Source organism: Topomyia yanbarensis, chromosome 2 (genome assembly GCF_030247195.1).
Source record: "Topomyia yanbarensis strain Yona2022 chromosome 2, ASM3024719v1, whole genome shotgun sequence".
In the NCBI taxonomy this organism is placed as follows: Eukaryota; Metazoa; Arthropoda; class Insecta; order Diptera; family Culicidae; genus Topomyia; species Topomyia yanbarensis.
The window spans coordinates 378,667,616-378,686,457 of NC_080671.1; the positions used below are offsets into that span (position 1 = coordinate 378,667,616).

General features: G+C 36.1%; 1 protein-coding gene across 6 annotated transcripts in view; it reads right to left on the reverse strand.

The window, feature by feature from the left end:
• The window catches only part of LOC131684645 (uncharacterized), a 50,784-nt gene extending 34,333 nt beyond the window's left edge, over positions 1 to 16,451 (reverse strand). The window contains exons 1-2 of one of the 6 annotated variants that reach the window (XM_058967695.1): positions 16,143 to 16,451; positions 1,650 to 1,944 (exon numbers count right to left, since the gene is read on the reverse strand). Coding sequence is in view for 2 of the 6 variants with exons in the window: in XM_058967691.1 (XP_058823674.1) it covers positions 15,457 to 15,514 (58 nt within the window). In the remaining 4 variants the exon portion in view is untranslated. Of the gene's footprint in view, positions 1 to 1,649; positions 1,997 to 2,017; positions 2,100 to 15,456; positions 16,002 to 16,035 lie in introns of those variants that run through there. The other 5 variants (XM_058967692.1, XM_058967694.1, XM_058967696.1 and 2 more) reach the window with 5 other exon arrangements.
• Between the last annotated feature and the right edge of the window lie 2,391 nt (positions 16,452 to 18,842).

Below are 18,842 nucleotides of genomic sequence, written 5' to 3' on the forward strand. Positions count from 1 at the left end.
TTACTACTTCAATGGTACCAATATTCGTGTTTCTCCATCAAAAACAATTGATTTTTCAAAGGATTCCAATTGGCAAATGGTTCACAATATTGCCCTGATGTAAAAGGAAGGTTACAAGAAATTTAATGTGTAGTTTGGAAAACCTATTGTTCTTTATGAGGAAACGTGAATAACTTATGAAAAAATCGTAATCCAGCGAAATTGTATTTATTGAAACAAAATTTAAAATATCTTGAAAACGAGTACAATCTGAGCAAACCCCTCGTTAGGTGTGATGTTTCGAAAGAACAGAAGCTCATTTAAGCTGATGAGAACTAATGAAATCGAAACATTTGTTTTAGCTTGCGTCTCCGTTTCTTGGAGCTAACGTAAATCTGGCGCTAGCTTAGTTCGTTAACTAAGTTAGCGTCGAATTCTCGAGACGAAGTCGAAATGCAAATTCCAAAACTAATTTGAATTTTGGTTGTCAGCATTTTGATTAGAGATGGCATTTAGAATATTCATGTTCCATATATTTTTAACTGCAAATAGTATGAAATATAAAAATATGATGAAAGGTGTTGTAAGGAAAAGCTTGTTATTGATAGCTTAAATTGGTTGTCTTTTCGTCTTTGAAACGATAAACGTCTCATTGCTGACAGTAGTAACTTATGAAACGGGTATAATTTCTGGAAATAATCGTTTTTTGTTGAAACAACATTTCAAATATCTTGAAAACCATCACATTTTTGAAAATTTTATTGAAAAGCTCTGCGATTTGAAATGACATTTATAATCATATTATTTAATAAAAAATTATAGTTTTGTATATCAATTACTATGAAATTTAAACAAATGTTTAAAGTAATTATTAGTAACACTTTTTTACTGATAGTTTCTCCATGATATAATGACATTTAAAATGTTTCCTTAAAATACGTGAAATATCTTATTTTTGCGATCTAAATCATTTTGTGAAAAGAGCCACTTTTTTCAGTGTATATTTTCTCACGCAAAAGTATTTCTTCCCTGGAACTCTTTCTAGGATAATTTTGTTGTACAAATACAGTAACCGACCAAAATTTGTTTGAGAGTCATGCATGCAAAAACTTTCTTCACCCTTCTGAAGAATTGCTCTTGAGTCAAAATGTTCCAATTGCAGGAACAACATGGAGATTCAGAAAACGAAAGCATCTGCAAAGTTTTGTTCGAATTCTCGATGGTCATGTTCATGGTCGGCCGCTTTCCCATGGAATCCTTGTTATCCTATTTGCTTTAACTAACTTTTCGGTATTTCTCGTCAGAGGGCATTCGAAAGTTAGCAGACCTCGTGGAGAATATCTCCCTATCGTATCGTATCGTATTGTTTAAAAAGATAGATATGGGTCGGGATTTCCTTACATCTTCGTCGTACTGGACTTGTAGAAAGCGATATCTGCACTTGTGATGATGGTATCACAACTTCGAGCATGTTTACTGGGCGTGCGCCAAGTGGTGTGGAACCAATTATCAATTATTGGAATCCATTCACTTATCGTTCCGATACAAAATAAAGGAGATTATAATTAAACCAATTGAATAAAACATGGTAACACATCAATTACTTTGTTGAGAATTACTTAAAAATGTTTCAAAATCCTAGGAAAAATTATTCAATCGCCTGTACTAACCTTTTCATTCAGCATCGATCGGTGGCTCAGCCGATGAAGTTTCAATAAATCTTTCTATACATGTATAACGTAGAAAATCACTTTTCATAGCATTGAACAGAATTGATCTGAATCTATCGTTTAACACAACGCACAATTCACACTTTACTAAACCTGTTCGCTACTGAAACCGAAATATTCAAATCACATTTGACATTTTACACTGCACTGAAATTTTCTTCTACCATCTTCGAATAGATTTTATTTGCCGGTGAGATCAACCACACGTTACCGCCTCACTACTGCCGATTCTCTACTAGGGTGAGAATAAGCATTGTGTTTTTAATCTATCTCGCCAATAATTTGCCCTGTATGAAAACGAAACAAACACTTCAGGTAAGCGGCTTTTCTTCCGTTTCCGAGCGGTGTGCTGCATGCAGTGATGAGGTTTCACAATGAAAGCGAAATTCCAAAATGCAGGAAATGAACTCAACACACTAACTGCTGCCAAGCGAAGAAATCAACGAAGAGTCCGATTTCACACCACGTACTATGCTTCTTGCAGACTACCGGGATGACGACAGTTTTTGTGCCACCCTGCCGAGATCACCGTCAAGGAAAAGTGAAAAGTCTATTTTCTCGACAACATTTTCATTGCTGCTGCTGCTGATGCTGTTATTGCGGTTGTTGTTGTTGTTGTTGTGGTTGCTGCTGTTGATTATATTGGTATAGCGGAGGAGCTATTTTTAACTTCTCACATATATTAGACATTTTTTCTGTACCTACGATGGCGGCTTTTGCACCGTGGACTTTTTTTTGGCACACACTTGGCGGATACTGTGCATCACCTAGCGATCTATATTTTGGTAGAATTTTTGGTAGAGTGCAATGGCAGCTATGTTGAATGTTTTTAAAAAGAAAATGTACAACCGTTCACCTAATCGTTTAATCGATATTTTTAGGAATTTCTGGAAAGTTGTCATCGAAACGTTTACTATTTGTTGATCGCCATATATTTAAAGCATGACCTTCGGCTACTGAATGTTTCTCTTGAATTACAGGACCCTAATCATTTTTAGAATATGATGAATCTCATTTAAAATAATTATTCGATGATTTACAGAACAATTATTGTTTTATACTATACTTACATAAAGACTTCCGCACTTTTTCGACATACTATAGTTCGGTGAGCTCGATCGCATTTCATTGAAGTACCAGATAGGTCCAGTTACCAAAATTTAATTTTTTGACACAGCCTAGAGCGTTAGTGTAATTGAGCCGTAGCATTTTTTTATATTTAAAATATGTATAAAAAAATAAAGAATTGATTAAGCTCGTTGGAATTTGGGTGTGGCTGTGGTTTACTAGAATGTGGAAGACACGGCCTAGAAGCCGTGTGATATCTGGCGGGTTGAAGTACCTCAGCCAAAAAACACTCCGATAGAATCCTGCTGGTTGGCCTAGCTGATAAAAATTCAAACATGCCATTTCTTATAATCGTTGCTTAGAGTAAACCTCACAAAAAAGCGGGGCTAATAAGGAAAATGAAACGCAAGCTGCGCTATTATCACAGATAATAATTGATTTCTGATTTTTTTTCTTTATTTATGTAAGATATACGTACTTACAAATCTAATAGAAGATTCATGAACATTTTTCAGTCTGATTAGTGTAAACATTGTGAAATTCTACTCAGTACAATGGAAGTTATCGACTTTCAAAAACACTAGCCTCTGGTTCTTCCGAAAATTTTGAAAGGGGTTACAATAGTGAAACGATAGTCGTACACATGAACAAAAGATCACGATTTCGTGAATTGAACGATGTACGCAAACCGTGACCAAGTTCCTGAAATTATGAATAATAAACCTCATGAAACTATTTGTATTTTCAAGAAACTAGTTATACACGGCGTTACATTCGAATGTTTGGTTGTGTTACTGTTGTTATTGTTGTTGTACTATTCTTATTCGTGATTTAGGAATGCATAACCGTTCATAATTTCAAGAACTTATTTGCGACCGTGCTATTTTATTTAATACCTTACTATTGGATTGTTTTGTTCATGATTTCTATGAGATTTATGTTTATTTATGTTCATGATTTTAACTCACGATTTTTGAAATATTGGTCACGAGTTGTGTGATTTACAGTCATAATTTTAGAATCTTAGTCACAATTTTCGTAATTTCTGTTTACGTTATTGTGATATTTTATTCTAGAACTTACTTTCGAATTTGACACGTGGAGTAATGTGGCACATGTTCGTGATATCAGCAGTTTCATCTGTTATTTTTTGTTACGATCGGTATTTTTTACTCGGAATAACGTGACAATATGAACTGGATCATAAGAGTGTAGCTGATTCGCGGTATCTTGTTCTGTGAACTATACCACGAAAACGATTTGAGCGCTGAGCAATGTTTTCGTTTTCTGTCAAGACATCAAATAAATATCGCTGTTCGATGCAGGGTTACCACGTATACAGATTATTTTGTATTTTACAGATTTTTCTTGAAAATCTACGACCAAGATTCTGTATATACAGACTACAGATTTTTGACTAAAATACAGATTTTACAGATTTTCTGTGTAGATATGTAGTACCCAGCGTATTAGAATTTCGAATAACACTTAAAAGACACCCGGTACAATTCAGATCATAAGAAACCACTAAACCGTGGAACAAAAAAAAAGTACCAACTTTTGATATCATTTGTTCTCGAGACAAAGATTAATTAATTTTTCATTGTCAAAATATTATTTTTTGGGAAGCTTCGAATTAATTTTTGAATACAGGTTTTCGATACAGAATTTTTTTCCCGCGATGCAGATTTCCAGATTTTTTCACGAAAAATTACAGATTTTAATATGGCAACCTTGGTTCGATGTTTTAATAGTTTTCTTATGCATGGAACAAAAACGATTCCACGAATAATACTACAAATTTTGTGAAATAGCTCACGTGAAAATTTCATTACCATTTACCACGGAATTGAAAATGATTAGTGATATCTTCTAGATATCACCAGTACGCAAATAGATTGTAAATCATTTGTATTTGTATTTGTATTTGTATTTGTATTTGTATTTGTATTTGTATTTGTATTTGTATTTGTATTTGTATTTGTATTTGTATTTGTATTTGTATTTGTATTTGTATTTGTATTTGTATTTGTATTTGTATTTGTATTTGTATTTGTATTTGTATTTGTATTTGTATTTGTATTTGTATTTGTATTTGTATTTGTATTTGTATTTGTATTTGTATTTGTATTTGTATTTGTATTTGTATTTGTATTTGTATTTGTATTTGTATTTGTATTTGTATTTGTATTTGTATTTGTATTTGTATTTGTATTTGTATTTGTATTTGTATTTGTATTTGTATTTGTATTTGTATTTGTATTTGTATTTGTATTTGTATTTGTATTTGTATTTGTATTTGTATTTGTATTTGTATTTGTATTTGTATTTGTATTTGTATTTGTATTTGTATTTGTATTTGTATTTGTATTTGTATTTGTATTTGTATTTGTATTTGTATTTGTATTTGTATTTGTATTTGTATTTGTATTTGTATTTGTATTTGTATTTGTATTTGTATTTGTATTTGTATTTGTATTTGTATTTGTATTTGTATTTGTATTTGTATTTGTATTTGTATTTGTATTTGTATTTGTATTTGTATTTGTATTTGTATTTGTATTTGTATTTGTATTTGTATTTGTATTTGTATTTGTATTTGTATTTGTATTTGTATTTGTATTTGTATTTGTATTTGTATTTGTATTTGTATTTGTATTTGTATTTGTATTTGTATTTGTATTTGTATTTGTATTTGTATTTGTATTTGTATTTGTATTTGTATTTGTATTTGTATTTGTATTTGTATTTGTATTTGTATTTGTATTTGTATTTGTATTTGTATTTGTATTTGTATTTGTATTTGTATTTGTATTTGTATTTGTATTTGTATTTGTATTTGTATTTGTATTTGTATTTGTATTTGTATTTGTATTTGTATTTGTATTTGTATTTGTATTTGTATTTGTATTTGTATAAAAAAAGTCCAACTGACAATTTGTCTTAATGAACTATACTAAACTAAGGTAAACTAAACATAATTAAAATAGTGACAATACACGACGACGAAACTGCGAAGAGTTCATGACGAAGTCAAAAATTTCAGCAAACTCGTTGAAGCGACGACTCATTGCTAAAATTGGACTATTGGTAGCGTAGTTAGTGCTGCGCATTTCAGAATGCAGCAGGGCTCGAGGGCGAAGTGAACGGGTGGGCGCGTAGAGGTTGATTTGCGCTAGTAGCTCCGGATCATCATATTCAGCCAGCAGAATCTTTGACACGAAAGTAGCTTGCGCTGCATGTCTCCGGCGTGTTAAAGTATTAAGTCCTAAAAGACGACAACGGTCCTCGTACGGTGGCAGGTTTAATGGATCGTTCCACGGCAATTCACGTAACGCATATCGTATGAATTTACGCTGGACTGCTTCGATCCTAAGGCTCCACGTAGCTTGATACGGGCACCAAACGACGTTTGCGAATTCCAACTGCGGGCGCACCAATGAGCAATAAAGAACGTTGAAGCATAGAGGATCCCGAAATTCGTTGGATATTTTGAAAATAAATCCCAGCAAACGATTGGCTCTGTCGATGGTCGCTGAGACGTGATGAGTATACGTTAGCTTATCATCAAGAATGACTCCTAGATCCTTCACGTGGTCAACGCGTTGTAGTAGAGTTCCTGCGATGTTATAGTTGAAGGTAACCATATTTCTCGTTCGATAATAGCTGATGACAAAACATTTTGCAACACTAAGTTCTATCATGTTTCTTACACACCAGCTATAAAAGGTGTCAATAAGATGCTGTAGCTCACGGCAATCGGCTTCATTCCGTATAACAAGAAAATACTTTAAGTCGTCGGCAAAAACAGCTTTCCTCCACGGCTTAGAACGAAAACCGCATCGTTCACGAACAGTGAAAAAAGTAGTGGACCTAGCGTACTACCTTGAGGAACTCCGGAAGTGTTGAAAAAGGATTCTGAAACAATATCGCCAATTTAAACGGTGCACAAGGTAGAATCGAACCCAATGGCTGAATCTAGTGGAACACCCTAGCTTATCAAGCTTTGTTATCAGTATCTCATGATTAACTCTATCAAAAGCTGCCTTTAGATCTGTATAAATAGTATCCACCTGCAATTTCTTAGACATTTGTTCCGTGCAAAATGACGTAAAGCAGACGAGATTCGTCTCGACTGAACGTCCTTGGAGAAATCCGTGCTGAGATGTACTAATGTAGTGTCGACAAGCAGAAAATAACGCCTCGTTGATAATTGATTCAAACACTTTAGATTCAACTCCTAGCGAAGTGATTCCGCGATAGTTCGCTATGTTGCGTTTGTCTCCTTTCTTGAATACCGGGAACATAACTGAGCATTTCCAATCCTCAGGAAACGTTTGCTGCTGAAGCGATAGGTTAAAAATATATGCAAGTGCTGTTACAAGTAAGTCCGAACATTTTTTCAATACAGTTGAAGGTATAGCACTGAGGCCGGGTGCATAAGATGACTTGGTTTTCCGAATTGCAGATATAACCATTTGTTCAGAGACAGTAAACACATCCAAATCAACAGCACAAGCAGGAACGTCGCGAGAGGCATTTTCGAGTTCGTTTGCGGTTGGCGAGTCAGTTGAAAAAACACTCGAGAAGAATCTGGCAGACAGCGTACATTTCGCCACAGTTGTCGTAGCTTCTTCGCCGTCGTAAAGCATCCTTGATGGAAGTCCAGTTTCTTTTCGCTTCGTGTTGACAAATGACCAAAAGCCCTTCGGGTTTCGACGTAGATTATTCTGCATGCGGTTTACATAGCGTTTATACAGAAGCTTGTTGTAACAACGATACTCATTACTGGCTAAAGTGAACATGCGCTTAGAAAGAGGACACCGTCGATTTGTGTACGCACGTAGGGTTTTTGCTCGAGTACGTTTTAGCTTTCGAAGAGTGCTGTTTGACCAGGGCGGCTTGCTAGGAGGCTGACATTTAGGCACTGAGGTCTCAACACAGTTCAGTAGTAGTCGCTTGTAGATGGCAACTGCAGCATTAACACTCACTTGGGCATGCAGTACACTCCAATCAATTTGCGACAGAGAACTGCGCAGCTTTACAAAATCAGTTTTGCGAAAGTGGAGACGGTCGACAGAAAGAGTTTCTACATACTGAACTGATCGAATAGTGCCAATTGAGATTTCAAGCGCGGGATGAAAGTTGTCAAGTGGAACAATCACGCTGGATACTTCATTGACGGAACATACAGGTATAATAGTTTCACTAACAAAGACGAGATCCAGAAAGCGTGACTGGTGGTTAGGAATAATGCTTACTTGACTGAGCCCGTTGAAAGCAAATCCGTCCAGTAGCAAACGACTGGCGATGTTGGTTGTCGAAGCAATCGGGTCTGGGTAAGCGTAGTCGTGACGGCACCCAAATGAGCCCTGGCTGATTGAAATCACCAAGGACAATCATCGCGCCATCCGCGCCAGCTTGTGAAGAAGCGTTATTCACAGCATCCATGTGAACCAGTTCACGAATACATGAATAATATATTATTATTTCGTGAACTATTTCACGAATATAAATGGAATGACTATTATACTAGGCATCATGAACCAGCTCATAAATACTTTTGTAAACTATTTCCGAAGCACGGATATTAGATCGTGATTAATATTGTATGAAACGTGAACCAGTTCACGAATATATGAATAGTATTTCATGATTTTGTGAACTATTTCATGAGAACGGATATTGGATCCTGACTAATATACAGTGAAGACCCAATTTTATCAGCCTCCGATTTTATAATCCCCCGATTTTATCAGCTTTTTGACCCGATTTTATCAGCTTCGTATGAAAATTGATAGTTGGTAGTTTGATGGGCTCTAGCAGGCGAATCAACTTGAATTCGAGTAAATACTTTTTGGAGAATATTTTTCTTATCTTGGAGCTCCGAAATATGCAAAAATAAAAATTTTAATCTTTAAGGGAAATTTAAACAAAATAATCAGAAAGGGTTCTGAGCATATATCTAGTGACTAAAGAAGAATACTTTAAGAGCTTCGGTTTCTTAAAAAGAAAGAAAAATATATGTCCCGATTTTATCAATGTCCCTGTTTTATCAGCCTAAAATTCACCAAGGGGCTGATAAAAACGGGTTTTCACTGTATTAGGAATCCTGAACCAGTATACAAATACGTGAATAATATTTGATGATTTTATGAACTAGTTCACGAGCACGAATTAGAGGTGTGCGCCGATGCATTTTTAATCGGCAGCGGCGTAAGCGACATATTTGGCCGGCGGCGGCGGTGTTGGCGGCGTCACGCCGTTGGACCCTATCGGCGGCGGCACGCCAGCGTGTGTCGGCGTGACGATTATTGACGCCTATGTAACTAAAAAAATTCTTGGCAGTACAATTCCTTTCCCAAATTTTCGGTTTCTATTGTATCAGGCACATACAAGCAGACGTTACAGCTTGAAGAAAATTCTAAAAAAATCATCGCCCACAATGTACTACCGACATCTGTTGAACACATTGAACAAAATGTAATTCTCGCAACCACATCATTTTTTTAACTGCAGCTCTAAGGGGCCGTTCATAAACCACGTAGACTCATAGGGGGGACGGGGGGGTCTGGCAAAAGGCTACGTTTGTCTACGAGGGGGGAGGGGGGGTTCTTTTAAAAAGTCTACGTAGACTTATTTTTTGTTATTCTCGTATTACTAATTATAAATGAGATTTAAAGAGAGTTGTATTCAAAGTATCGGTCTATTCAGTTAGGATTAAGTGGATTAATTTTATTTTTATTTTTTATTTATTGATATCGGTGGTTAAAGCAGTAGTGTAATTAAAATTCTACAACAAAGAGTTTACTCGAGTTAATCAGTTTCTTTTGCAATCATTTACACTGATTTCAAAATAATTAAACACCCGTTACATTTTACGTCTTGACCCTACGCAACTCCGTGCAGACCGGTTCTACTATATTTATCTTCGAAAATATGCGGAGTTTGATACTTTACGATAATATTCTCAGGTGATATGGGTAATTATTACATAAGAAAAATAAATATATTTTTGGGAAGATTTAAATAGCTTCGTTCCCTTAATCACATAAGGCAATTTATATTGTCTTATTATCTTAGAACTATTGAAATTCGTTAACAAAAAATGAAATTTGTGTGCATGTTTAGTTTATTATTTTAATCTAGATGATAGTACACACCTACAGTATTATTTTGTAATTGTTTCTCATAATTTAACAATTTTGAATGCACTAATAAGGCTCAAAAAGTGGTTATCAATTCTACATTGTTGGTGTAGGTAGCACTTCGGTCAAAATTTGAACTAGTTGTAGCAATATATCTTTTTACATATACTTAAGTTATTAATCTTGAAAAGAAGTATTCCGCTACACAAACGTTGGAAAGCACATTGAATTGGTATTAATTGATTTGATCAATCATAGACAAAAACCAATGTAAAAACCTTTCTTTAATATTTAAAAAGCTTCAAATAAATTTGAACACTAATTTTTTATTGAACATTATAATGTGCTTCTTGCTAATTTCACATTTCCCGCGAATAAAAAAAAATTAAAGTCTACGTAGACTTTTGGCGTGGGGGGGGGGGGGTTGGTAAAAGTCTACTAAGGTCTACTAGGGGGGAGGGGGGGGTTAAAAATTCTCAAATTTCGGTCTACGTGGTTTATGAACGGTCCCTAGGGTGGGCACTACCCTCTTTGCGAAATGCAAAATAATAAATGAAAGGTGAAACTATTTTTACAGTTGTTAAATTTTAAGAACGAAATAGAAAAATTGTCGATGTCGCATACTACGACTTTGCATGAAATAATGATTGCAATGGACAAATTTATTATAATTGTTCTATTTATTGTTCTATATTTGGGAAATTAAGCAACGGAAAAACAGTTTTTGTTTTGTTTGAGGAAATTAATTCTTGTTGTCGTTTCATTGTTTTTTGTTTCTATTTAGTCTTCTTTACCGTCACTCTTTTAGAATCCCGCATATATCAGGTACCCTAACACGATGCGTTATTAATAGTATTACTGCGCAGAAATGTCACTTTTAATGATCGTGTAAGGACACCTTTCAAGACATCCCATTTAAGCTCAGCCGGAAATGAACCGGGATTCTGGCTGGTTCCAGTTCGTATTCCTGCTCCAGTGACACAACCGATTGTAGTTAGAATCGGTTGTGCCACTGGATCCCGTGTACGAACTGGAACCAGCCAGATTTCCAGTTCAATTTCGGCTAAACTTTACTAAGATTACTTCATTTTCCAGGCTGGCGTTTACTTTTACTTCTTGTAAGTACGAAATCGCCGCGATGATAAAGCATATACGATTCCATGGCACTACATTAAAAAAAACCCAACGTAAAATTTGCTTCTATCTTGAATGCAAAGTATGCTCGATGTGCTGGAATCATACAGATCTACACCCTGACGAAACCTAAATATACAGTTACTATCGTTCATAATTCCACGACTTGATGTTTTAGCTCCTATTGGGTTGAAACTGATCACTAAACAAGCCTGATTGAAATTGGTCTGAGCGTATCTCTAGTTTTCGTAGCACCTGCACCCCGCCAATTTCTCCAGCAGTTCCGGGGCCCAACAAGTTCTAATCCATTGCATACATCTAGTTAGATTCGATACATCGAATCAATTAAAGTACTAACACCCTATTATGTGCTTACTCAAAGATCGGCATCGTGTTATAACTTAAGAAGTGGTTGTAAACAACTCCCGCCTTGGGCACTTCGACAAGAATGAGTTTCACATGTCCAGCCTATTTTATTTGTTTTGGTGTGCATGAGATTAAAAAGACGGTAACGTTTTCGGGTGGGTGCAGAAACTAAGTAACGCATTTAGCTCTGTGTCAAAATCTTTTCACTAACGCCACGCTCGCTGATATGGCGCCTTTTTGTAATTTAAATCGACCGTTTTTCCTACGAGTGATGAAAATTCATCTCGTGTTACATCCTATTTGTCTGTGATACCGGGCTGATGCAACTGACACTGAAAATATTCCTGAGTGGGGCTAGATCACACGATGAATAATTTATGAGATCAGAAATCTTACCCTCTACATCACCACATCAGTGCACCAACGTCGCGAAAAGTCAAGATCACTCTGCCAAACTATTCTTAAAGAAAATAAATTCAAAATAAGTCACGATTCAATCAATGATAAATAAACCTCGTATTGAAAATAATGTTTGTGTTATACAAAATTAGTTATTGCAAAAAAAAATAATCCATTATACTGAAATGTTTAGTAGGTGGTTGTATCTTAATATGTTTAATATTTTTATGATTCTAGTTCATAACTTGATGATACATTGATTTATATTAACTTTATTGACCAAATAAGTCCAGAATTGAACGATGTGCACTAGGGGCAGATCACTTGTGAAACATTTTTAAAAATCAGCTAAATTAAATGCATTTCTTTCCATCAAAATAGAAATTCATAATGTATTTTGCGTTGCGTGTATGACGTCAAAACCCTACAAAAAATTAGCCCTAAGTTCAACAAAACGTCGAATAAAGTGAATCAGCGTAGGACGTTTGTTAAACAAACTTTTCTGCGAGGGAGTGCAAAGTTGATGCAAAAATGGAAATTAATTGCATTTTTTCTAATTTGATGCAAATTTGTTATACATTTCTAGAGTGATCTGCCCCTAGGATGTGCAACGATTTTCGTAAATTCTCGTCGTGTTATCGTGATATTTTAGTCTTGAGCTTACCGTCGGATTTTTTACACAGAGTCACGTGTCTTATAGCTTTCTTAATTATTTCACGGACATGAATTGTAGCTAGGTAATGTATTTTTGGTGCTCAGCACAGTTTCATTTAATTTCGAAAATTACACTGAATCTTAACAAAAGATTAACGGGGTTACAGGTCCTAGAGATTCCTTGTATCTAATGCTTGCGCCTATGAGACTGGTTGCTAGCAGTTGTACACAATAGCTCACATAGAAATTTCAAAACCAAAGAGTAGAGTGAATAGTCCATAAATAATAGTCCGAGTTCCTTGAAATTGTTTACGTAAGTATATTAAGATTATGTGAAAGATTTATTACTTTATGAACTATTTTATGAACAGTTTCACGAGCTCTACTGGTGAATCGTGTCTAACATATTAGGAATCAACTATATCTTGAAAGTGGAAGTATTTTTTTTTGAATTTGTGGACCCTTCCACGAATGGTGAATTGTAACTTATATGCTCGCAATCATAACCAGTTGACGAAGGAAGAATGGCTCCATGAATTATATTTCGAGTATCGTGTAATGATTTTCGAGAAAATATCAAGACTTTGTTAATTTTGTGATCTAATTCACAACCACTAATGCCAAATAAAGATCAATGTGATAAATCATGAATCAGTTAGCGTCTTATATTCGGACCATAGACAGTGTTCATAGATTTGTGGATAAAATTATGAGTCAATGATTATCGAGTTCGCGAATTGTCGGCGTGAGAAAAAAGCGTTGTCGGCGCGCCGTCGGTCTACCTTTCGGCGTCGGCGTTTGTTGAAATTTACCGGCGGCGGCGGCGTGGCGCGGTGGCGCACAGGTCTAGCACGAATGGTCAGTCGTGACTATTATACCCTAGTAACAATTTAGGTTTAAGGGACCATCCATAAATGACGTAGCATTATATGGGGGAGGGGGGAGTTTTGTATTTTGTGATGATGTGTGACAACAGGGAGGCAGGGGGTCATGTCATACTATGTACGTAGCTTTTTTAAAGTGTATAGGGGTTGAGCTGATGCCACAACAACCTTACCCGTTTCATCTAACTAACATAGTTTTTTTTACTTTTTTTTTATTTTTACGAGTACAAGAGGGGGGGGGGGGGGTAGGGTTACTGCCAAGCTACGTAATTACCAGGGGGGTATTTAGAGGTTTGTGACGAAATGCTACAATGGGGGAGGGGGGGTGTTAAAAATCACTCAAAAATGCTACGTCATTCATGGATGATCCCTTATGGTAGTTTTAAAGCCGCTCATAAAACTTAGATTGCACTTGTAGCTTGCTATAAAACTTCAATTGTTACTTGGGTACTACTACTATACTAGGACCCATGAACCAGTTCACGAATAACATTTTATAGTTTTGTGATTTATTTCGCGGGCACGTGACTATTATACTAGAAATCATGAACCAATTCACGAATACATGAATAATATTACATGATTTTGCGAACTATTTCACGAGCGCGAACGTAACTATTGTACCAGGAATCATGTGCCAGTTCATGAATACATTAGTATTTTTTATGGTTTTTTGAACTATTTCGCGAGTACAGATATTGGATCGTGACTAATATATTAGAAATCATGAATTAGTTCACGAGGATTGAATGAATTCATGAATAAAATTCCGAGTTTTGTAAAATAGTTTACGAGACAATATCCAGAATGTTTTGATTTTGTGAGCTAATGTTCCTAAATCTATGAATAACATCATGCGTCAACTTTTAGTCTTTCGAAAAAAGTTCATAAAGTTGTGAACTAGTTCTCGTACAGAAAATCGATTTAGTAATGACATGGCGGAAACCGTGACTAAAGTTCACGAAATAAAAACAAATATTTCCACTAATAAAATCGTTATGCGGGCGTCTATTGTTCATTATGGGACTTATATGCATTAATGGATAATTATCCATTATCATTTCTATTTCAAACTTCTCACTCTCACAACTTCATATATTACGAGCCCTGGGTTTGAATGTTAGATTCAAAATCAAATTCTTATTCTGGAATAAGGTTCATTTGGCACTTTATACATTGTCTGGAGCCACCAGCAAGATTTGGAATGTATCCATCCATGATTTGCGAAGAAATAAACGTCTACAGCAAGGGGAAACCCCAGAACATTCCATATGGAACTTACCGATTTAAGGTTTAATGATGTCTGGAGAAAAATAATAGACAATAACATATCAATTCACTAGTGGATTATAACCACAGTTATTATTCAAATATTGGGACCGGCCTACGAGCTACATTTAATAATATACAACAGTGATTCTCAACCTGGGGTCGCACGAAGTCGTTGCTGGCGGTCCGCGTAGAAAAATACATTTTTCGAGTGCATATTAAAATTTCAAATCTTGTTTCCTAACAAATTAAAAATAACATATTGATAGCATACAAAATTGATGTTTATCTGTGGGGGTCCGCAGCAACCCAGTGTGATATCTAAGGGGTCCGTGGTGCGAAAAAGGTTGAGAACCGCTGCTATACAAAGAAATCTATACTTTAATTGTAACCATGCATCTTATGGATTTTCTTTGAGTGCAGAGGTACTTTGTAGAAGTAAATGGTAAAAACTCCTTATTTACGACTTTTTTATTGGATGTTACAAGTCACGATTGAAATTTCCATGGAAAACAGTATGACTATCATATCAAAATGATTCAAAAACAATTTAAATGGATTTATAAATGCTTGCATTTTTGGTTCACTCTCGAATCCGGAAATGGCTAAATTTTTGAATTATGCTTATATTCGAAAAGAACGTTGAAATCGACATACATCCTCTTCAATTGCCACTAACAACGTTATTGAATTTTTTTCATTTAGGTACAGGTAAAACGGTACGATAGATTCACTCGCCCCAAAACATTGACTATATTTTTGTCAAGCATTCCTCGAATACTTGTTATATTCTGTCTGAGGGACACTTTTATTTTCCAACTTCACCTTTTCGTTTGCTGTGCACCGGAACGTGCAAATCGTGCCGCCATGAATGTGTCGTCATTCGGAGCTGCTAGGCTAACTGCGGAGTCTTCTTTCGTTAGTTCTGCGCCGTCAAACCTCGACCGGGTTGGTTTATTCCACGAGCGAGATAACATCAGGAAAACTCTCGTCCCATCTGCCCCACGAGAGCGAGTGGGAGCTGTGTTTTTCTCCTACACCAAGCATCACCACCCACTTATCCATTCATTCATGCAACACGGCTGCTGTCGATTCGTGAGTTTTCTCCTCTCTTTGTCGTCTGCTGTGTGTCCACCAACCAAACATCTGTATTAGTGAAGGTTTCGGAAGATGTTAGATGGAAAATTATGACACAAATTTCACGGCAAATTTTCTTTTTTTATGTTCTGTAATAAACTTCTATTGAAAATCCAACCATTTACACTTTCCTGCGCAGATCAAAGCGGCGTATCAATCAACAATAATCGTTGGCAGCAGCAACAATGAAGGAAAACGTCGAGCGAGAGAATAGAACATTTTCACAGTTGAAAGAATCGTGATTTTTTTTTTGCTTTGTTCCACTACCGTAGAATATGAACGCATTAGATTTTCTTCTTGATATTCATAACGTTCTCCGGAAGATTTTTCGCCAATTTGGCCATATTTAATCTTTATAGCTTCATCAAAATTACTTGCCAAACTTAGAATAACACCAATTTCAATCCGTTACGTGTCGCCGATTCAACCGATCCGGGCGGCTGTGAATATTTTCGTTCGAAACTGTATGCTATTTCAGTTCAGATAGCAAAATCAAAACCGGAAAAAACTGCACAGAAACCAGACAAACATGTAGGAGGTAGATATCACGGAAAACGTAGCCACCCCTCCACTCCGCGGTCGCTCACTCAGGACTAAGGAAAATAGAGAAGGAAACGAACAACCGAACGAACGAACGAACGCAGGCACGCACGCACTTCAATGGCAACCGCACACGGCCAAGATCGAGGGAAAACTGGCGGCTCTCGTACAACCGTCGACCGAGAAAATTGCTGAAAACTGAACTGCTTTTTAACCACCAACACCGTCAAATCTCGACGGTCGGTGAATTTCCTCGTCACGTCGTCGTCGACGTCGGGAGGTAGATTTAACGTTCGATGATGTATCGTGTGTAGTGGGATTGTCGAGGAAGCATTGCTTTCGCATCCTGTGTGCGGGAGAGTGATGGACCAGGCAGTGTTGGCGGATTTGCATTGACCAAAGGAAGGTTCGATAATAAAAATATCTTATTACACGTGTTATTCTAAAGTATAAAACCTGATATTTGGCCAAAGCCCATATGTAGAAACAAACGCTGAAAGTTTCATCAATACATCCTCACGGAAATGGGAGATCTCTTTTAAAAAATATTTGAGTGAATTTTGGTGAAAACCGAGCTTTTCTCCTAAAGAGGAAAGGGTATACCCGCGTTTGCACGTTAAGAGTTCTACGCCATATAACTAAATCACTTATGGAGATGTGCTTCGATTTTTTCCATCAAAATCCTACACTAACTTAGAATCGAACTAAGCTAGTGTCGGATTAACGCTAGCTCCAAATATGGTGACACAACTTTTGTTCTGGGGAAATCAACAATTCAAGCGTGATTCTGTTAAACCTGATGAAACCGATGGTATATGCAAAAATTTTAGGGTTAAAATTAAATCGGGTAAGCCTCGTGAAGGACAAGAAACCTATCACCAAATAAATTATGGAGATGCATTTTGAGTTCCTCTCACCACAACAGGTCTACGTACCTCAGAACCGGTTCGTAGACAACTCCATCGATATCCACTGTCTTTGCAGGGACGAACGTATATAATCAAGCTGCAAAACGTTCACAATAAGCAAACTGGTTTGCCCGGTCGAGGTCATGAACTATAACACGTATCTTATTACTTCAAACAGGTGTTGTCTGGTTTACGGCCGGCTAGTGAAAAGTCAAGTCCCGCGAGATCTCTAAAATATTCAACGACTTCGAATTGGGTCGGAAATTGACTTAAATCGTATATCTAGAAAACGGGATCTTAGAAGTAGAACCCGATCAAGGAAATCAACATTTCTTCCCTAGAACCGATTTCCTGCCCCAACCGAGGCACCCGCGAACAAAAGCTCTACCTCAGACATAAACTTACCTTCCCAAGCTAAGCACAGCACACAAAAACGATCTGCTTCGATCGAAAGCTCGGAAACGAATGGATTATTGGAAAATACATTAAAAACTACAAGAGACCTATAACGTTGTACGAACTTTGATGTAGGAGTACACTACTACACAGTGAAATATTTCGTTTATAATATTATTCAACTTTTTATTAGTATAGTTTGCTGTATAATAACCATCGGATTTTTTTTCGAATGGTTGAAATATTGGTCATTTCGCGCGAAGTGGTCAAAAAAATTTAATTTCAAACTTGAAATTAACCTTCACGGAATTGACCCAATTTTGGAGGAGTTTTGTACCCTGTGGGCCAACAAATAAAAAAAACCTTGTTTTTCTTTTGATTTTATCTCAGGTTCTTTTTACTGTAGAATCAAATCGCAAGATGTTTTTTGAAGTAATTTGTTCACGGAGTCCAGAAAAAAAATATAATTTTTTAGGGGCCGTGCTGCCAACTATGCGATTTTTTCAGTTAAATATTAAATGTTCATTTTTCTCGCAACACGATTTTTTTTTTAATTTTAAAAAATTTAATGCCATCGTATTCCTCAGATATTTTTACATAAAAAACTCTTATGATCTCAATATAATTTGAGTCTTTGATATTTTTTCCAGACTTCTTGAAAAAACGTCTTGCGGTTTGATTCTAGACTAAATAGAACCGTAGATATAATCAAAAGAAAATCAAAGGTTTCGGCAATTTGTCAAAACGGGAAGTGTATCCATGGTCCGAGGGGTGGTTCAATTGACACAAAAAAATGGGTTTCTGAACATTGGCCCTAGATGAACAGTTTCTCCGAAATTGGTTCAAATCCGTGAAGGTCGATTACACGTGCCTTATCACTTCGCACGGAATAACCCATATGTTTCCTTCCAAGTTCCGCTGGAGATTGTCTGTGTAAATTTGAACGAATATGTTCTGTCACTGTATCATAGATAGCTGTGATATGAAGAAAATGATTAGGGACCATTCATAAATTTCCTAATGCAGAAATTGCCCCAAAATTAACTCCCCCTCCCCTATAAAACAAATTGTCACAAATTTATTTATCCTCTCTCCCCTATTACGTAACAAATGCTTAACCCTTTATAAGGCAGTGGCAACTATATTGCCACCTCTACGTTGCGTTCAAAACGCAGGAATATGAAGTGAAAAATGTTTCAATCTTATGAAATCTACTTCTTAGGAGTCTGG